Source organism: Lissotriton vulgaris, chromosome 3_1, assembly GCF_964263255.1.
Source record: "Lissotriton vulgaris chromosome 3_1, aLisVul1.2, whole genome shotgun sequence".
Lineage (NCBI taxonomy): Eukaryota > Metazoa > Chordata > Amphibia > Caudata > Salamandridae > Lissotriton > Lissotriton vulgaris.
Window position 1 is genome coordinate 1,078,832,121 of NC_141689.1, and position 19,697 is coordinate 1,078,851,817.

The window sequence follows — 19,697 nt, forward strand, 5'->3', positions numbered from 1 at the left end:
TGATGACGAGCCCAGCTCGTCACGTAAAGTGTGTTTTTGAAAAACCCAGCGTGGGAGCGGAATTCCGCTAGCGCGCATGCGGTTAATACAGTGGTGCGGATGTCTGGTCTAGCCCGTTGAATTGTAACAATTAAGATTATGTTCCTAGATGTGCTTTTCACATGCATAGAAATGTCCACTAGCTATCAGGAAATATATGGCCCTAATTTTAATTCTTTGCTTCTACTTTTATGTATCAAGCATTTTACTATAACTTTTAACATATCAAAAATCAGTTCTTCCGTAAGCGGTGGCTATCCAGAGTAGTACAGCGTAGAGCACTTGAGCTTGTTGGCGTGCTAGCACATCCACATAGTAGTGTTTGTGTAAAGTGTGAGATGGACCAGATAGCTGCCCTACAGATGTCATGGGGACATTACCTACAAAGGCCATAGACTAGTCATTGGGCCAGATGTACGACCAGCAAAATTGTGCCTCGCAAGCTACGACTCAATTGCGAGTCTCAAGTTGTGAGGTGCAATTTGCCATGTACAACAGTGTGTTTAACACTGTTTGTGATTCCCAATGGGGTCGCCAATGGCGAAGCTTATTAATATTAATGAGCCTCTCGCAATTTGCGAGCCCATTGGTAATGACAGGCCCTCCCAGGTATGGTGGACTGCTGGGCTCAGCAGATCACCATTTCTCAGACTGATTTTAAATAAAGCAGTTTAAAAAAAGAAAGAACGTAGCCCGTTTTCCTGAAAGGAAAACGGGATGCATTTTTTTTTAAAAATGTACGTTTTCATTACATTTTTTCAAGGGCAGATAGTAGTCCCTGGAACCACTGTCTGCCCTTAAAAAATATTTTTAGGGAAGGTTTCTGACTGCATTACCACCCTCTTGAAGAGGGCGGTAATTTGAGTGTGTTTTGTGACCGCAATTGCAGTTATAAAACATTCATCCGTTGATTTGTGGACGCAATTAGGAAGGGAACGCCCCTTCCAAATTGCGACCTGCAATTCCTAAATAGCGAGTCACAAATAAATTGCGACTCGCTATTTAGGAATTGTACATGGCTCTGGGCCATTTTGCATGCGCAAACGGGTCGGAAACCCGTTTGCGCATGCAATTTAGGGTCATACATCTGGCGCATCGTGCTATCCCTGCTTCTGAAATGGTGCTTCCTTTGTGCGGTTTAGTGTAGGTAACAAACAGTTGTTGAGTTTTAAGAAAACGTTTTGTCCTATCAATGCAGTAAATGAAGGCCCTCTTTACGTCTAGTCTATGAAGGGCTGTCTCTCTGCTACCAAGTCCGGTTGTGGGAAGAACACCAGGAGCTCAATGGTTTGATTGAGAAGGAGATATTACTTTGGGTAGAAGACTTAGGTTATTTCTAAGAACTACTTTATCAGCGTGAACCTGGAAAAAATGCTCTTCCCATATGAAAGCCTGGAGTTCGCTTACATGCCTGAGGTGATAGAGATGAGAAACGCTACCTTACAAGTTAGAAATTGTAAAGGACAAGGGTGAAAAGGCTCAAAAGTAGCTGGATTTCCCAACTCAGACCCCAAAAGGACTCGGCTGCCCATTGTGGTGGGCCATGACGCTGCCTGTAGGCAAAACCCCTAGTGATGCCTGGAAAATGGCAAATGTTTGGGGATATTGCCTTGCTGCTGTATTTTATCTAACAAGGCAACATAATTGTTCTTGGTGGGAGCCCTCCCCATAAGTACTAATCTGGTCACCTGCAGCATTATATAAGATAGAAATTAAAAGCCTTGGAGGGAGTTGTCACTGATTGGGTCCCAAGAGAGACAGTCTTGCCAGCTAGTGATTTTCCAATCACTTGACCTGTAACATTGAAGAAACCTTCAAGAGTGTGTTTCTTTACACAATGACATAATTCTGAAACAGAAAGGGCATCTGTAGTACTGGCCTAGCAGTACAGCTTGAGGATCTCAAGGCTAAGGAACTAGTGGTTAAAGCTTTACTTTATTTATTATATACTTTTACCGTTCCTCTCTAGGTGTCCTAATGAATAATAAAAAGCTTTTCATATTATTGTAGAAACAAACTGAAATAACCACAGATCAATCTCCAAGTGATAATTGATCCTCTGAAGGAGCTGAAATTCTGACACATCACATCGTAAGCAGCGATAAGAAATTTCTGCATAGCAGGTTCCAAGAAGTCTGGCCTTGAAGGTTCGGTATTTTTCATACAGTGTGAGGTGGCAAGGTCTCAAAGACTGAAGATGAGACTGGAATAGATGAAACAGGATTTTTAAGTAGGGTTGACAAGCTAATTTGATATCAACAAATTAAGTAATCTGACAGAGATGGCTTGAAAGGCCAGTGAGCGTGTTAGGGCATTTGGAGCATACTGTTGCAAATATACTACTAAAAAACATTCATTTACAGACAGCCCATTTTCCATTGAAAATGCCTCAAAATGTATACACAGATATATAATGAATATATAGTGTATATGTATATATAGTATATATATATATATATATATATATATATATATATATATATATACACACATTCATACACACACACACACACACACACATATATATATATATATACACACACACACAGACACATAGTTCATTTACTGGTACATTTTGTTTATATATATATATACACATTCATACACACACACACACACATATATATATATACACACACACACACACACACACACAGACACATATAGTTCATTTACTAGTACATTTTGTTTAGTGTTACAAAAAATTACATCCTACAGCCTAGAATAAGCAGCAAATTGACAGAAGACATAGCTGGACATTTGACCTCTGTCTTTGAAGGAAAGGAAATTTAATATAAATATACTAAGGTTTTCGCCAATTACCAAATATCGGCTGGCGACCCACGGCTTGGGAAAATCCTGTTCACAATAGGAAAGATGTTTTAAAGTGACATCTTCTCAGTTGCAAATCATTTACCACCTCCACTGAGTTGTCAGTAAATAATCAATGGATTGCAATCACAACTGTTGTTGCAAACCACTGATGGATACCTTTATGATTTACAACTAGGTCGGGAATGCAGTATGACCCCCTTGCTATCCTTTATTCGGAATGGATCGCAAAATAGGTTTAGTTTATAGAAATAATCCACTCTGTGATCGCAAAGCGTATGAATATGAGAAGTGCAGGCTATGCAAATATAAAATGTTCCAAGATTTGTTCATTTATTTACGTAAAATATAACTATATTTCAGACTTAGACCAGACACTACTCACCCTACGTAATTCTTCTGGTTGACCTGGACCAACAACTTCAGAACCCTCTGTAGACTGTTTGAGGTTTCGAACTTCCAACTGGGCAGATTTCTGTCAGCAACATACAAAGATATGTGAATAAACAGTAAGAACAAGCTATACTGTAAAACAAAACAACTGAATATATGAAAACAATCAGAAAAAGAAATGCAACAACCTTTCAAGATATTGCCTAACCTATGTAAAATAAAAGAGTGTGAATTGAGGATGCCTAAGGACACAACATACGTGAATGTCACTGCTCACTGTGTACTTGTGTGAATGGCTGCCTTCAGGCCACTACTGAAGCTCTGCCTTTGTATGGAGGTTTGAATCCTACATGAGTGATAAAAACTACAATTTGAATACTATTGCTACTAACCCAAAACACTGAATAACATCTTCAGGATGCCAGAAAAGGAGTAAAAAAACAGCAGTCTCAGACTCCACACAGGTGTGAAGAGGGCAGTCTGTACCACATGCCTGAATAAACAGTTTTCATTCTTTATTTGCTAAACACAAGTTGCAGACTTTGGTGATGCTACTGTAACCCTCATCTACGCATCTGGAATTTGATCAAGTAGTTAGCATGAGATACAGTGCCCAGCTCTCTACCAGAGGCTGTCAGGACCGTTGCAGACTGAAAAGGAAGGCATGCCACGTTTACACTTTTCATTACAGCTACAAAGGGCTCAATACTCTCTTGGAAAATGTGTTTGAAAAAGGGTTACATTAGTGTAAAGTTTTATGTTCTCCAGATGTCCCTGTTCTTCCTCTTTAGGTCAGCCTCAAGTACTGACTTCTATATTAACAATGTTATCAATGAATTGAAGGGTCACCTACTTATTTTACAATCATAGGTCTATTCTTTCAACCACTGACTAATTTGGGCACGCAAACTCTCACAAATCCACAATAAAATCCCCTCCCACACACACAAACTCAACAAGCACAGATGTGACAAATTAAAAGAATAAAACTAGAAAAAAGAAAACATACTGCAGTATAATCATGTGGGGCATGTACTTGCAAAATAAAAATATGCTTAAGAAAAATGTAAACACATCAGTGGCTGGCAATCTTGGAAGGCTATTGTGAGTGGTGTTTAAAATGCAATGTGATAACCACCCTGTTTTGATACAACAAGGATACCCTAGGGACAATACCATTATAAGTTGGAGGCTAGGTTTAGGAGTAGTGGCCACATGAGCTACAACACACAGCAGATTAAATCAGCAGCAAGCAAGTGGCCAGTTAGCACTGTCAGGGGAGCTGCTGGGCACTCCAATATATATCAATAATTAAAATTAAAGACTGGCCAACCAACTGAAGCGCACTAAGCTTATGGTGAATGTTGCTAATGAAACCTGTTTCTTTTGCCGGAAGTAGATCATGAAGTGCGTATTTAATGTGGCATATGTATGGATGTAAATGTTTTATCCGCCTGCTTATGAAGGATCCAAATTGCTGGATGTAGTGATGCATTTACCTAGTATACTGTTTTTCAACAACACAATTTGTATCAGAGCACTGTTCAGTTTCTTAAATTAGTTTGCTATCAAACAAAATAAAAGACGTCAAAAAGGTGTTACCCATAACTTGAGCAAAAGGGGTTAATCCCATTGAGTGAGAAACAAATCACAATAAATAGGCATTGAGTGTACTTCTTCTACAAAAGCCTGAACAAAGAGTTTATGTTTCTTAATAAATATGTGAATATGTGTTCGTTGGAACACTACTTTCAAAGAATGTGTTATTTGTCAATATTTTTTCATCAGCATGTATCATATATGCAATGCCAGTGATACTAATAACACGTTTTATTGAACTCTTGTTCTAATAAAAGCAGATGTATTACTGCAGGCCAAATGGGAAGCACGTGTTATCACTACAGCACACTTAATGCCTCACAGATTCCGTTATGGAATCACTTTACAAAACAAAACATCGGCGATTTTACATCTCTTGTGCTCTGGTTGTAGTTAAATAACTGTTTATATCTAATGTATATAGAAACACAGAAAGGCGCAAACCAGATGAATAGAGTGTAATATGCTTAGAACTACCATTGTAGAGGGAGGGAAGGGGCATAATTCATGCCCCACCCACGGGAGGCTTCGCCTCTCGTGAGTCACGGCACCTCTTTATAAATAGTATTTTCAAGGAGTGCTTCACATCCTCCCAAGCTTGTAGTGAACGTCGGCCTTATACCCACCCTATTTGGCACCATACATCAAGCGACATGAAGCCTTACTGACCCCAGCAGCGCTGTGTCCCCGTGACCCTTGACCCTGCCCTTTCTTCCATCAGATTGGCCGGGCCTCGCGCGCCCCGCTTAGTGCAGCCCAGCGCGCGCGCAGGACTCGCGTGCGTCCTGTTATCGAAATGTAAACATGGCTATACTTCCGCCTCATTGTCAAGTTCCTAGGGAAACTCGAAATGTTAGGGTGTACCTCCTGACCGCGGCCCTGCCCCTCTGCCGAGGCCCTACCCTGCCTCCCGGGGACGGAGGTGTCGTCAGGAGGGCCTCAGCGCCGCTGCTGCTGCTAAAGCTTCCCAGAACGGGTGGAGTGGTTCTACCAGTCGACCAATAAAAAAATATACATATTCAGGTTAAGTAGGACTTTTTATCGAGCTCTTGGGCAGATTGTGTTTTTCGCCTTGACAGTTAGTTCTACTGTTTGCATTGGGCTAGTTATGTGCAAGGTTGTTGAAGGTGAAAACACCTTCGCTGCCAAAGGAAACTTGCATGTGCAGGGTTTCATGGGCCCTAAAGCAACGGAGGGAAATGTGCCCCACACCCCTGTTGTAGTTGTAAAATCAGGTGCAGTGGGGCCTTCAAATCACTGCACCTGATGCATTATTGAGAGGCACGACCCGTTCCCTCTAAGGTTTAGATTTCAAAAGGCAGTGGAGAGGATGTGTGAAAGAAGAAACCCACCCCCAAATATCCTCATCTGAAAGCTGCGCTTATATGAAATCCCCTGGCAGGTGTAAAGGGGGCATTAGTGATCCTTAGTGACTATATGGGCCGTAAAGAGTAATACACACGATTAAATAATCACTATTCTGGCAGCACCTTGCTGTTTTCACATCTTCGGAATCAGACAGCTCGTAGAAGGACCAAAGATCTTGTCTGTACAAGTGCTTGCAGTGTGAAGCAAACTGTGTCTCTATTTACATTCCTTTCTGTTATCCAAGCACCCAGTATTTTTTTTTATAAACAGTGATTGCCCTCCTATGTCCTTCACGCGGCGACCATTCTTTGACCACAGTGTCCTTTAGCTGTATTAGTGCTCAACAGTTTCCATTCTGGACCACGAACTGCTGGTGCTAAACCTTTGCCATTAGTAAACAGCCACATGCATAAGGTTACCTGCTTCGTTCAGGTCACCATGACACCGGGTTCCATTTCTGGGCTTTTCTTTCACCAATTAATGTCTTCAGGGGTGCTAGGACAATCCAAATTCAAGTTGAAATGCAGAGAGACTACACTGCCCAGAAGTCATTGATTGTTAAAGAAAGCCCAATTCTAGAAAATGGTGCCCCAGATAAGGTGCTTCTGCCTACAGGTTAAGGCATTTTTTTATTCTGTACACAAGGGAGGGCGATCGCTCAACAGCACGCAGTAAACAAGTGGCAGTGAAATGAAATTGTATATAAAAAAAAAAAAACACTCCCACCAGAGGGCACAGCGAGCCATCTGGCTTCCATTATCGCGCCTGTGTCTGGGCACGATAATTGAAACCACATGGCCGGTGGTGCGCGTAACTGACACCAATAGGCCATGGGCGGAGCAAGGTGCCCACCTTTGGCCTATTGCGTGCTCTGTTTGAAAAAAAAACAAGCAATGAAAGGCCAAAAGTGGAAGGTGAAAGGAGAAGCACATGCGTGCGATTCCAGGCTCAGGTTCTGAACCCCGCACAAAAGGACTCTCCCCTGCGCAAGCACTGCTGCGCAGTGCAACGCAGGGTGAGAGCCCTAAAAATGCATGCATGCATAAATTGGGCACTCCGAAAAGGACTACCTTTAGTCTCTGGAATTTATATTTTTTGCAAGCTCAGCTGAACAAACTAGAAGCCAACCCTAAAGCAAATCAACAGATGTGTTGTATGCATGAGACACCAAAAAATAAATACAGATCCAGCGAAATGCTGTCACTCACAGGGCAATGAACTTAGTAGCTAAAGAAGGCAAACCCTATGCCTCATCTTATATGCGGTCACCTGGCAGAAACAGAATGTGAATGACTCTCTAACAGACCAGTGAGTCAAGAGTACTGACATGTCCCTCTATGTACGCATATATTTGTACTTTTCTGAATTTTCTGACACAACTAAAACTACACTTAAAATTATAGACAGGTACAAAATTACAGTTGGCAACCCAAAACATCCTTTCATTAGAGGTTTAGCAAAGATTCTCACATAACAAATCTTTTATCTCGAGCTTTTTCTCCAAACGTTAATCAATATTTAAACCCTTAATTCGTGAGATCCATGTAAAAAAATAATTGCTACAGGAATTATTACAGTATATTAATCCAGCCTTAAACATCGTCTAGCATTTTTTATACGCTGGAGCTAATGTCTTTTTCATAGCTTTTCATAATAAACTGATCAGAATTATGCCTTCCGACATAAAGCATCATTAGCCTGTCACGATCAGACCTACTTAATTATGCAAAAGCTACCCAAACAGGTATTAAGTGCAATACAAGCAATCGTTTTTAGCACATAACTTATTCTCAAAAGCTAGGAAGGAAGATCATCAAGCATACACAGCCAAAGACCTCTCTCAGTATTACATCGAACAGCCCTTTTTCTGTTCATCATAGAAGGTGTAACTGCAACAAATGATGGACGGAATGCTGAATGATTCAAACATTCAATCCCAGTCAAGAGATCTGGGTTAAATCCATCGTTCTTTTGCCCACTGTACCACCCCAGTTTGGACTCAGCCATATGCAAATCAGTCTTGACCCTGTGCCTCACGGAAACAATCCAGACCGAACTGCTAAGCCAGGTCTTCCCTGAACCGGAAACAAGCATCCTGAGACCGGTTTCGTGGTAGGTGATCCTTCATCAGCCAGGCTTGAATCCAGTGTTACAGCAAACACATGATGGACGGCATGCTGACATTGAAACCATTCTCCCCAGTCAAAAGATCTGGGTTAAATCCATTGTTCTTTTGCCCACTACGACACCCAAGGTTGGCCCAGGCCATATGCAAATCAGTCTTGACCATGTATGTGCCCCATGGGAACAGTCCAGACCGAACTGTCAGGCCAGGTCCTCCCAGGACCGGAAACAAGCATCCTGGAACCGGTTTCAGGGTATGTCATCCTTCATCAGCCAGGCTAGCTTGAATCCAGTGGCACTGTGAGCAAGGGACCCATGTCTGGTCATACCCATCCCACTTCGGGGGAAACGTGTAACTGCAACAAATGATGGTAGGAATGCTGACAATGCAAACATTCTCACCCAGTCAAAACATCAGGCACAGTGAGCAAGGGATCTACGTCTGGGCATACCCATCCCATTTAGGGCGAAAAGTGTAACTGCAACAAATGATGGACGGAATGCTGAATGATTCAAACATTCTCCCCAGGCGAAGAGATCTTGGTTAAATCCATTGTTCTTTTGCCCACTGCACCACCCCAGTTTGCACCCAGCCATATGCAAATCAGTCTTGACCCTGTGCCTCATCGAACAGTCCAGACCAAACTGCAAAGCCAGGACCTCCCTGGACCGGAAACACGCATCCTGGGACAGGTTTCGGGGTATGTCACCCTTCATCAGCCAGGCTAGCTTGAACCCAGTGGCAGAGTGAGCAAGGGACCCACGTCTGGGCAAACCCATCCCACTTAGGGCGAAAAGTGTAACTGCAACAAATGACAGACGGAATGCTGAATGATAAAAACATTCTCCCCCAGTCAAGAGATCTGGGTTAAATCCACCGTTCTTTTGCCCACTGTACCACCCCAGTTTGGACCCAGTACAAACTGGAATGGCATGGGGAGCAAAAAAACGATGGATTTATGCCCAGATCTCTGTACTGGGGGGAATGTATGACATTGTATTGCATTCTGTCCATCAATTGTTGTTTTTGCATTTGTCACCCTGAGTGGGATGGGTATGCCCAGACGTGGGTCCAGTGCTCTTCATGCCACTGGAGTCAAGCTATCCTGGCTGATGAGGGCTGAAAGCCCAAAACTGGTCTTAGGATGCTTGTTTCCAGTCCAAGGAGGACATCACCTAGCAGTTCGGGCTGGACTGTTTCCATTGGGCGCAGGGTCAAGACTGATTTGCATATGGCTGGGTTCAAACTGGAATGGCATGGTGAGCAAAAAAACGATGGATTTAGGCCCAAATCTCTGTACTGGAGTGAATGTATGACATTGTTCTGCATTCTGTCCATCAACTGTTTTTGCATTTGCCACCCCGAGTGGGACATTTATGCTAAGATGTGAGTCCCATGCTCTCCATGCCACTGGAATCAAGCTATCCTGGCTGATGAGGAAAAAAGTCCAAGGAAGACCTGGCTTGGCAGTTTGGGTTGGACTGTTCCCATGGAGCACAGGGTCAAGACTGATTTGCATATGGCTGGGTTCAAACTGGAATGGCATGGTAAGCAAAAAAACGATGGATTTAGGCCCAGATCTCTGTACTGGGGTGAATGTATGACATTGTTCTGCATTCTGTCCATCAACTGTTGTTTTTGCGTTATGTACCATTCCAGCACTCTCCATACTCCCTAATAAAAAATGGTCCCCTATGGCGCTCCAAATTAACGCTTTTGTATTGAGGCATGTAATGGGTGAACTAAATCCTTAATCAATTATGTTTTAGTGGGCACATAACTATGGCCCTTAGTTCTAGATTTGGAAATATTGTCCACACACAGCAGTGATCACAATGTCTTATCCCAAGACCTAGCCCTACCCCACAGAAGCACCTCAATAACTTTCATAAATATGCTAGAGGACATACTGAGATTGAGCTTGTCTAGACAAAGACTATATTAGTCCACAATGCAGCAGCCCACAGATTTAATTGATGATTTGTACACGTTGATGGGTAATTCCCTAGCAACACTAGATAAAGTTATTACACCTAATGGTAAAGTTGGCTGCATCGTAAGAGTAGCTGATATTCATGTCTCACTAGTTGTTGCATTAAAATATCTATTTTATATTGAAACAAGGTAAAGGGGCACCAGGAAGAACAGACTCTTATTGTTCAATAAAGAGTGCAGAGCCGCCAAACTAGCATCAATAGTGGCAATACAAAGCAAGGATAGTTGTATGACAAGATCTGCAAGGGTATTCTATAAAAGTGGTATTAGTTCTGCGAAGAAAGAGTGGGAGAAAGTAAATTGGGATTCCTTGCTCTACGCTGTCAAGCGTAAGACCGCCAAGGAATTCTGAAACATAGTACATTTTGGGAACAGTGTAGGCAGAAACAATATAGAGCACAACATCACTGCAAAATTAATGAATACACATTATCAATCCCTTTATGGTGTCCTAGATGGTCAGGAGATATATACAGCTGAATCTATTGTTAAGACCCCCCAAACAGTGAACTGTCCTCCTCTGGTCAGGCAAGCTATTCTGAGATCACTTTAATGGAAGTCCTTGGGGCTTATGGTAAGATTCCCCCTCATAAGGCTTCGGGCAATGATAAAATTCCCAGGGACCTTTATCCCTCAGAACCAGAAATCTGGGGTTCCTACTTGTGGACAATCTTCAACACAATCATGGAAGGAATGCCAATGACTGGTTCTTAGAATGGGGCAGAGACTATACATGTTCATATGAAAGGTTCCCCATTGTTGCCTGCCAACTACAGACAATTCATTTACTTGATACAATGCAAAAAGTATTTGCTTGGGTGATATTAGACCGCTGCAGGAGTGGATTCAGGACGAAAAGATCCTTAGCCCCTTCCAGGCAGGGTTCAGACAGTGCATATCTACTGTAGACCAAGTTCTTAGGCTGCAAGTCTTATATTGGAAAACTGTAATCCTTAAAGGTGAAATCTCCATCTGATATTTGTAGCCCTGAAATCGGCATTTGACCTAGTCCTGAGGGATTCACTATGGTCGCTTTTGGCTGAAATAGGGATTCCTTCTTACCTGCGTAATGAGATGAAGAGGTTGCATAAGAACAACTTTGCACGGGTGCAATGCAGCAAATTTGGGGAACCTTTTGCTATTGGAAGAGGTGTACAACAAGGCTGCGTGCTAGCCTCAACGTTATTTTGTTTATATATTAATGGCCTTATGGATTATTTTAACACTACTAACAATAATGATGCACCCAGGCTTGGATCCTGTAAAGTACTGGTGTTGATGTTTGCCATTGACACCCTTCTTTTAATCAAAAACTCCAATGGGTAATCAAAGGATATTAGATAGTTTAAATGAAGTTTGTAGAATAAGGGGTTTAGAAATTAATGTCACCAAAACCAAATTCATGGTTTGTTTTCAACCCATTGTATTCGACACGCCCAAATCCCAGCCTGAACGGCACTCCTCTTAAAAGGGTTCCCATCTTGGATTACTAAGGACTGTAGCGAGTACATGGATTGGTTATTCCATATTGCCAAAGGCTTAAATTGGTACAACATAGGGGTGGGCTTGCAAGGGTGTATAGGGGATCTTTTAATAAACCCACTATTGATATTTAAAAAAATGCAGGCCTTAGGTGCCTCCTTGTATGGCGCTGAACTATGGGGGCACAAGTCTGTTAAGAATATTGTGCAGGTGGAGAACAATTTTTTAAGGCAACTATTGAGCCTTACTGCTAGCACCCTATTAATCCCCCTTCAACTTGATCTAAGTGTGAGATCAATTGAGGAGGGGGCTTGATTTATGCCACTCTTATTTTGGAGAAGAATATGGACCACTCCTGAGCTGATCTTTTATAGATTGTCCCTGGTAGAGATCTTAGGGCTTCAATGAACGGGCAGAATACTGTGGCTCCACTACATCAGGGAAACTATATAAGTATTGGCAAAGCAAGCATGTTGGTTGACCCTGCAGAGGCCTGCTTGGCAGTGTGCAAGGGGGAGTAGTTGGAATGCTACGAGGGGTCCAAATTAACGTACCTCATGACGAGTGCTTCCCTAGGATCCTTAACAACAAGGTTTATAGGGATTAAAAAAACGTATTGATTTGAGGATTTTCTAGATGTTGTTCAACCGGCCCTAGCAAGGAAGCTGTACATTAAGTTCAGGCAGGGAACACTTCCCTTGCGTGTGTTCACCAATCATTGGAGGGAGAGGAACATGATTCATTGTTTAATTGTCCTTACAGTGGCATGGATGAGGACTCAGAGGTCCATGCCTTATTTTTCTGCTCAGTCTACAAGACATTTAGGTCCAAATGGCGGATTCAATATTGTAGAAATCTATGCACATCACATTGTCAAGAGGCTTTTAGGGTTTTGAAAACTGACAACCACCAGCTTACTGTCTTTTCGGTTTCTAAATATTTGTTTTCAATCTGGTGTGTGCAGAAAAGGTCCTTGAAATGTTCTGTATACCCTGATGGGGCAGAGTTTGAGCCCTAGTACTCGGCATTTGTTGGTGCGTTCTGAGAATTATAGGAGGATGTATAATTCATATTAAACGTATAACTATCCTTCCGCACCTACTCTGGGATATCAAAGTAAATGCGTGTGAAATATTAGCCTCAATGTTTTAGTGATTTTTCAAAATAATTATTGTAGCTCTGTGCACTTTAGATAAAGCAATAGGTTAAGGCTTGAATGTCCACAAAAAATGCCATTCCCTATGCAATATGATAGACACAACAGACCCCTTTATAATTAGTTAAAGGCTCTCCTGGGGGTTTTTGTCTCAGGAAATTCGTCTTATGGGTGTGCTATTCAAAAAGTGTCTTATTTCTATCAGAGGTAATAGTTTTAAATTGGTTCTTAGCATCCATTGGAATATACTTTATAAACGTTTATCAGAACTTTTTATGGTGGAGAGGCACTATGCTTTATTGGACAATTAATTTATAAGTTTTGTTTTTATTGCAGTACTAAGATACATCTTGTGGCCGCTCATCTTCTATGAATTGTATTCATTAATGATTTATGGTTCTTAGTACCTAAATAGAGTCATTGAACTGAACTGTTTCTTTTTAAGCTTCATTTGGACTTACCCGAAGATTTCTAATGGGAAGTGGAGTGCTTGCTCGAAGAGCTGTTAAATCAGGACTAGCTCACAACTTGGGCGTTGAATTGCAATCCACGAGGACTGCGACAACTTCTTGTATTCAGCAACTTCATCCCTAATCGCCTTCGGGTGCACTAGAGCACATTTATCACAACGTAAAAGTGTGTCCAGAGCAAAGGAACCAGGGGCACACCTTGTGCAGATCGAAACCAACATCTGCATTCATGCCACAGCTTGAATGTGTGGCATTTTCAGTGGGGAGATTGTTACCTAGCACACTGTGAAAAATGTTTTGGTGTCATCAGAAGTGGAGCGTTGCATATGCATCGGAAGGTGTGGAAAGAAAGAAACTGTCATCCGCAGGAGGGGTGGTGCTTTTATGCAACTCTGCTATCACTTCCACGGCGGTAGAGAGTTGCTGCAGAGTTGCATGACATCACTTATTGCACAGAACCGCATTTACTAATTCTATGGAACCAAAGTGGCGCTTTAGGGTTATTGTATGGTGAGGAGCATGTTTTTAGAAGTATCAATCAAAAAGTAATCTTGAAAGATCAAAACATTTTTTTTTTTTAACTTAAGGGACTGCAAAATATGAACAACGCAGAAAGACTCCCAGGTAAGTGACTTTGTTGAATCTGTGACAGCTTCCCATTAAGTACTTACCATGCTTTCAATCAATCCATCCTTTTCTGCTAGCTGTCCTTGAAAGGCTTCTTTCTGTTTTTTCAAATCGTCTATCTCTTCACGCAACCTACTCAGCTCCTCTGACTGAAACCCATTCATCTGTGAAGAATCACTAGGAGAACTGTGATGCTGAGTATCTTTGCCTAGGGAAAAATACTTTTTTAGCTGCTGAAATGCTGACACCCGAACGTTTTGCAAAGTCTTTACATTTGAACAATGACTCAAATAAGTAAATAGGAGTCTGAAATACCCATAATACATTTAATTGTGTGCTCACTTTTGTAATTGAAGAGTTAAACAGTGTATTTTTGTTGTCTTCACTTTTCAACCAGTAAATCTAAACTTCACTAAACATTGGTACTAAATGTTAAAGTTAAATGTTTATTTAAAAAGCGTCCAAAATAGAAATTCATATAGCAGGAACTTTACATAGCTCTTGGATTTCTGCACTTTTGTGTTTACCTGGAGGCACTTGGAGACTGAGCAGGAGTTGTGACGTTTTTAAGCCAAGTCTTGTATGCCATTCACTGTCCATCGCAATATAAAGGCTAATTCTCTTAACTCACCAAACAATGAATCAGCTAAGACTGGACAAACACTGCACTGCACTGCACTTCCCTTAAACACTGCACCAGAATGAAGCCAACAATATAAAGCAGCATATCTTGGAAGCCAATGTGAGCAAGGGTCCATGTGGGTAATATGCAACTGCACATTATTTTTAAGCTCACAGTTTGTTGAAGCATATCAAAAATCGTTTTTTATTCTATGAAAAAGGAAAGCTGTCTTAATATAAACATGGAGAAATAAGGGACACAGAATTGCTGAAAAATACATACACAGGTTTCCCGGAGTAGGACGACAACTGTAAATACTGTGTCACAAAGCTAACCTACATGACATTGCAGGTTTCAATAGTGCAAAATATCAGGATTGCATTCTTAAAGGATTTTAAGTTCAAGCTTGCAGCTCTACAACTGTGTCAGAGATCACATTAACAAGTCAGAAGGGCCCAACCCCCTCCCACCGCCCTCAAAACACCTGGAAATAATCTTGAACAGTTTCATAACTTTCTTATTTAGCACCCATACCTAACTGTATTTTAAGGACGTTGTACTGGTCTTTGTGTTGCTGGATCTGTATCAGTTGCTGAGAGACAGTGGTCTGGAACTGTTCATTCTGACACTTAAGAGACGCAACTTCTTGCTTTAATTCTTCGATCTGCATATCCTGTGTTCAACCAACAGTAGGCATTAGGCAAAACAGTTCAAAATGCACAGCGAATTGCACATATACTTAGGTCAACTTTTTTTGTGTGACATATCCTTTGTCATATGATCTGCAAGTGGGATGATTAAAAAATGAAATGCTAAACATAATACATCACGCATAAGTGCAGTCATCAAAATAATGAATATTTTCAGTGCTCACACTCTTAATGGCAACAATACTACACCAACCACTCTAGATTGGCCCTCAAAGCAACGGCTCTCCCTATTCTACTAACTTATGAGAACAAATCTGAAGCTTTGGGAAAGATTAAAAAATATATGTAAAGAATTAATTTTGTACTGATGCAAGAGAATATTGCAAGCTTCAAAAACCTCTTTATCAGGGATGTACCTTAGTATGGATTTCTGACTCTGACAGGGGCTAAGTCGAAATCAGATATACTAATCACTCTTTAGCAAGAAGACAGAAGGGGAGATTGCCTTGGTGAAAAACAACTGGACTGTAACATAGACAAGTACTGGGATTTTTTTGGGAGCATGAGCCTTTCTCAATTAATAGGCTACTTATGTTTGGTAACGCATTATGTGGTAGGGACAGGATCTAGCCGCATATTTTCTTACTTTAGAAAGCTCCCATGGTGCGAGACGTCTGTGCGCTGGCGGAGGATCGATGTCGGTCACCGGATGCAACGTTGGCGGAGTCCATATAACACCCTTGCTGACATCAGTTTCTTCCATGGCTATCTTCCGCACTATAAACGCAGAGCCACATATAGAAACTGTCTACTGAACTGTGTGCTAAAACAAAAGACACTCTTGTGTCAAATAATTACCGAATTTCTAACCCTAATTTAATATATGAATATCCTAACAAAAACCTAAAGATGAAAGAGAACTCATATCCAACAATCACAGAATTCTCCCTGCTTTTATTTTACGACGTGCAAGACCAAAACAAACTATTTGAGACTCAAAAGGACTCAGTTGGCAGAGCGTGGACAGGAGGGTCGTTAAGGAATCTGCGGCCAGATCCTGTCTCTACCAGATAATGCGTTACCACAGGTAAGTAACTTGTTCATCCGATAGAGACATCTAGCCACAGATTCCTTACTTTGAATCAAATGCCAAAGCCATACCATTCCCGTAGGAGGGTCTGCAATCTGCAACCATCAAAAGTTTCTTACTGAGACCAACTCAGTCCAGAACAAGAGAAAAGACAGGAATTTTATAATAACTCAGGTGAGCAGAAACATACCCCACCATATAAAGTCCCCCAGAAGGGACCATAGGTGATTAAGATCACAAGACATTTAAAACTATGGGAATAAGTGCTTTAGAAGTTCTCACCTCACAATAATTGGGGACAGAACCAACGTAACAATTATAAGACAATAAAATCATAGGGACGATATTACCCATGCCAATAAGACCTTATCCATAACCATTTGGTTATATACTCAAGTTCAAACAAAATGTTCAAACCTGTGAGACTCAGAACAGCTGGATGTGCCACTGAACAACACCTGTAAACCATGTACGGTCAGGATTGCTCTGTAAACCACCCAGAGAAAATCCATTGCCATGGAGAAAACAAATACTCATATAAAAAAAAGAAGTCAGACCTTAGTCCCTAATGACATAGAAGCAGTTCTTCCTTTGGAAAAATAACTAGAGATGTGCAAGTACCATATATATATATATATATATATATATATACACACATACATATACATATATATATGTAAATAATTAAACACCTATTCGATCAACAAAAGAAAATTTATATTAAAAAGTAGATAATAGGGGGGTGGCCTAGCAGCGAACCGTGATGGCCGCCTAGTTCCGCAGCTCCGTGATCCTTGCTCCCCCGCGTCTATCCGCCACCCTGATCCGCCTCCCCGAGGGGCGGAAGCACACCGGAGGCCCTGTGGAGTGGTTTCCCGTTAACCGTGATCTCGGCTGACCCCTACAGACTGCTTTAACGGGGTTGACTGCCTGAGAACTGTGTGGCGTCCTGAAGCCTGGGCCCACAGTATAGATAGGTGCCGCAGCTGATGCGAGGTGGACCCGTCTGAGCCCTGTGGGAACCTGGGGCTTGAACAGCGGCCCCTCTGGGTTTCGCGCCTGCTAGTGCGGCGACATCAGGGGTTTGATACCTGCAGCGGAGCCTGAGAAGTGAAGCCCACCTCAGCCCGGAGTCTAGACAGAAGTTGAGTGCGCAGCGACTGGCCGGGACGCCATTGCTCAGACACCGGTGACTTTTTATTCAGGCTTGGCTCAATACAGTGGCAAACTGATTGGAGTATGATAACACTGGATATCGAGTCATTGTACACTTGTATTGAACACTGCAAAGGGGTAGTGGCCATTAAATATTATTTGGGCCAGAAGTCATGTGAATACTACGGTCATAACCGGATGTTATGTGATTTAGTAGATTGGTGTCTGAATAACAACTTTTTCATGTATGATAAAACAGTGTGGAAACAAATTAGAGGTGTTGCGATGGGATCCTGCTTCTCCCCCAGCTACGCATGTTTACATGTGGGCTGGTGGGAGGAGCGGGATCTCATCGAAGTGCCCGGCTTCAATCGTGTCATTCATTGGATGCGATTCATAGATGACATTTTTTGCATATGGGAAGGGGACATCTCCAGTGCACACCAGTTTGTTGAAGCCCTCAACTATAACACTAGAAATCTTTTTTTTACCTCCAAGATAAGTAAGGAAACAGCAGAGTTTCTAGATGTTCAGATCACAATTGACGGTGGTAAAACATCACAACATCAATGTTTCGTAAGCCCACGGCGGGCAACAGTATACTGCACGCCAGCAGCAGACATCCCCAACATGTCATAAATAGCATACCCTTGGGGGAATTGCTGCGATTAAAAAGAATTTGCAGTAGTAGTGAGAAGTTTGATGAGGGTGCCAAATTGATGGTGGGACCCTTGAGAGCAAGGGGTTACAGTGAATCCATCCTTTCCAAAGCAATGTCAAAAACTAACGAAAGGACGCGAGAATCTCTGCTAATGCCCAAATCTACTGAACCTAATAATATCGAACAAGGTCCCAGGTTAATAATAACTTTTAGCCAACAACAGCGTCAAATCAAATCCTTCATCAACAAACATTGGTCAATTGTAAAAACAGACGGTATATTATGTTCACGAGTCCCTGATAGGCCCATTTTCACCTTTAAAAGAGCCTATAGCATGCACAGCAAATTGGTTAAAACCAGCCCTGAGCTAGGCAGTGGCAGTGCCTGGCTCAATAGAAGAGGCTTTTTTAAATGTTCCTCATGTCGTGCATGCAAATTTGGTCAAAATACCACGCACTATGAGACTCCTTTTTCTAGCATTAAGACAGCAATTAGAGGCAATTTTAACTGCCGCACGGAGTTTGCTGTGTATGTCCTGACGTGCACCTGCGGTCTGTGCTATGTTGGAAGCACGAGATCGCAGGTGCACGTTAGGATCCTGCAGCACCTGCGTGCGGTAGTTGACAATGATTCTGCCTACCCGGTGGCACGGCATTTTAACTTGAGGCATGACAGGGACCTGTCGTGCTTGAGTTATTATGTCATCGATGCGGTACCTGCACTGAGAAGGGGTGGAGACAGGGATAAATTGCTGAGAAGGCTGGAAACCAAATATATTATTGAATTGGACAGCAAACAGCCCCACGGTCTTAATGCAACAGAAGATTTACACTATTTCTTATGAAGACCCCTATATTGACAGTATTGGTTCGAAATAAATTCATGAGTATACGGCAACACTTTGACACTCTATGTGCACTTTATTAATTTTTGATAAGTGACTATTAAACCCCATAGAGCTACACACACGCACATATTGAGTGTGCACTGCATATCTAAGGCAACCTCAACCGTAGCGAGATACAAAATGCTTGTGTGTACACATAAACTTCCTATTATCTCTCTTTTTTGTAAATATCTTGTACAGCTCAATTTGCTAAGAACTTTTTTATAAGAAGAAAAAAAATTTTGTAAAAAGATTCTTTTTTATATATCAGTTCTCTCCTTTTACTCAAAGTTTTTTCATCACTAAAAATGCATGTGTACAGATTTGCACTTTTGATTATAATTTCTTGTATTTAAACAATGTATATAGGTCTTAATATTTATGATGTACAAAATTTAATATTTTAAATTTTGAATAGGTATATAGGATATAAGCTCTGATGTATATAAGGGGTTGCTTTTCACCAAAAGAAGAAAAAAAAAATGTTTATCACATGATTGACTTGTTTCATGATCAAAACAGTATTTATTCAAATTGTGCTAGTTAG

The 19,697-nt window shown here is 41.6% G+C and overlaps 1 protein-coding gene across 6 annotated transcripts in view; it reads right to left on the bottom strand.

Annotated features, from left to right (window-relative positions):
* USO1 (USO1 vesicle transport factor) overlaps window positions 1-19,697 on the bottom strand; it is a 682,652-nt gene that overhangs the window by 62,058 nt on the left and 600,897 nt on the right. For all 6 annotated transcript variants that reach the window (XM_086961508.1, XM_086961506.1, XM_086961505.1 and 3 more), the window contains 3 exons: window positions 15,243-15,381; window positions 14,131-14,294; window positions 3,257-3,346 (listed from right to left, as the gene is read on the bottom strand). In XM_086961508.1, coding sequence (XP_086817634.1) covers window positions 3,257-3,346; window positions 14,131-14,294; window positions 15,243-15,381 — 393 coding nt within the window. The remainder of the gene's footprint in view (window positions 1-3,256; window positions 3,347-14,130; window positions 14,295-15,242; window positions 15,382-19,697) is intronic.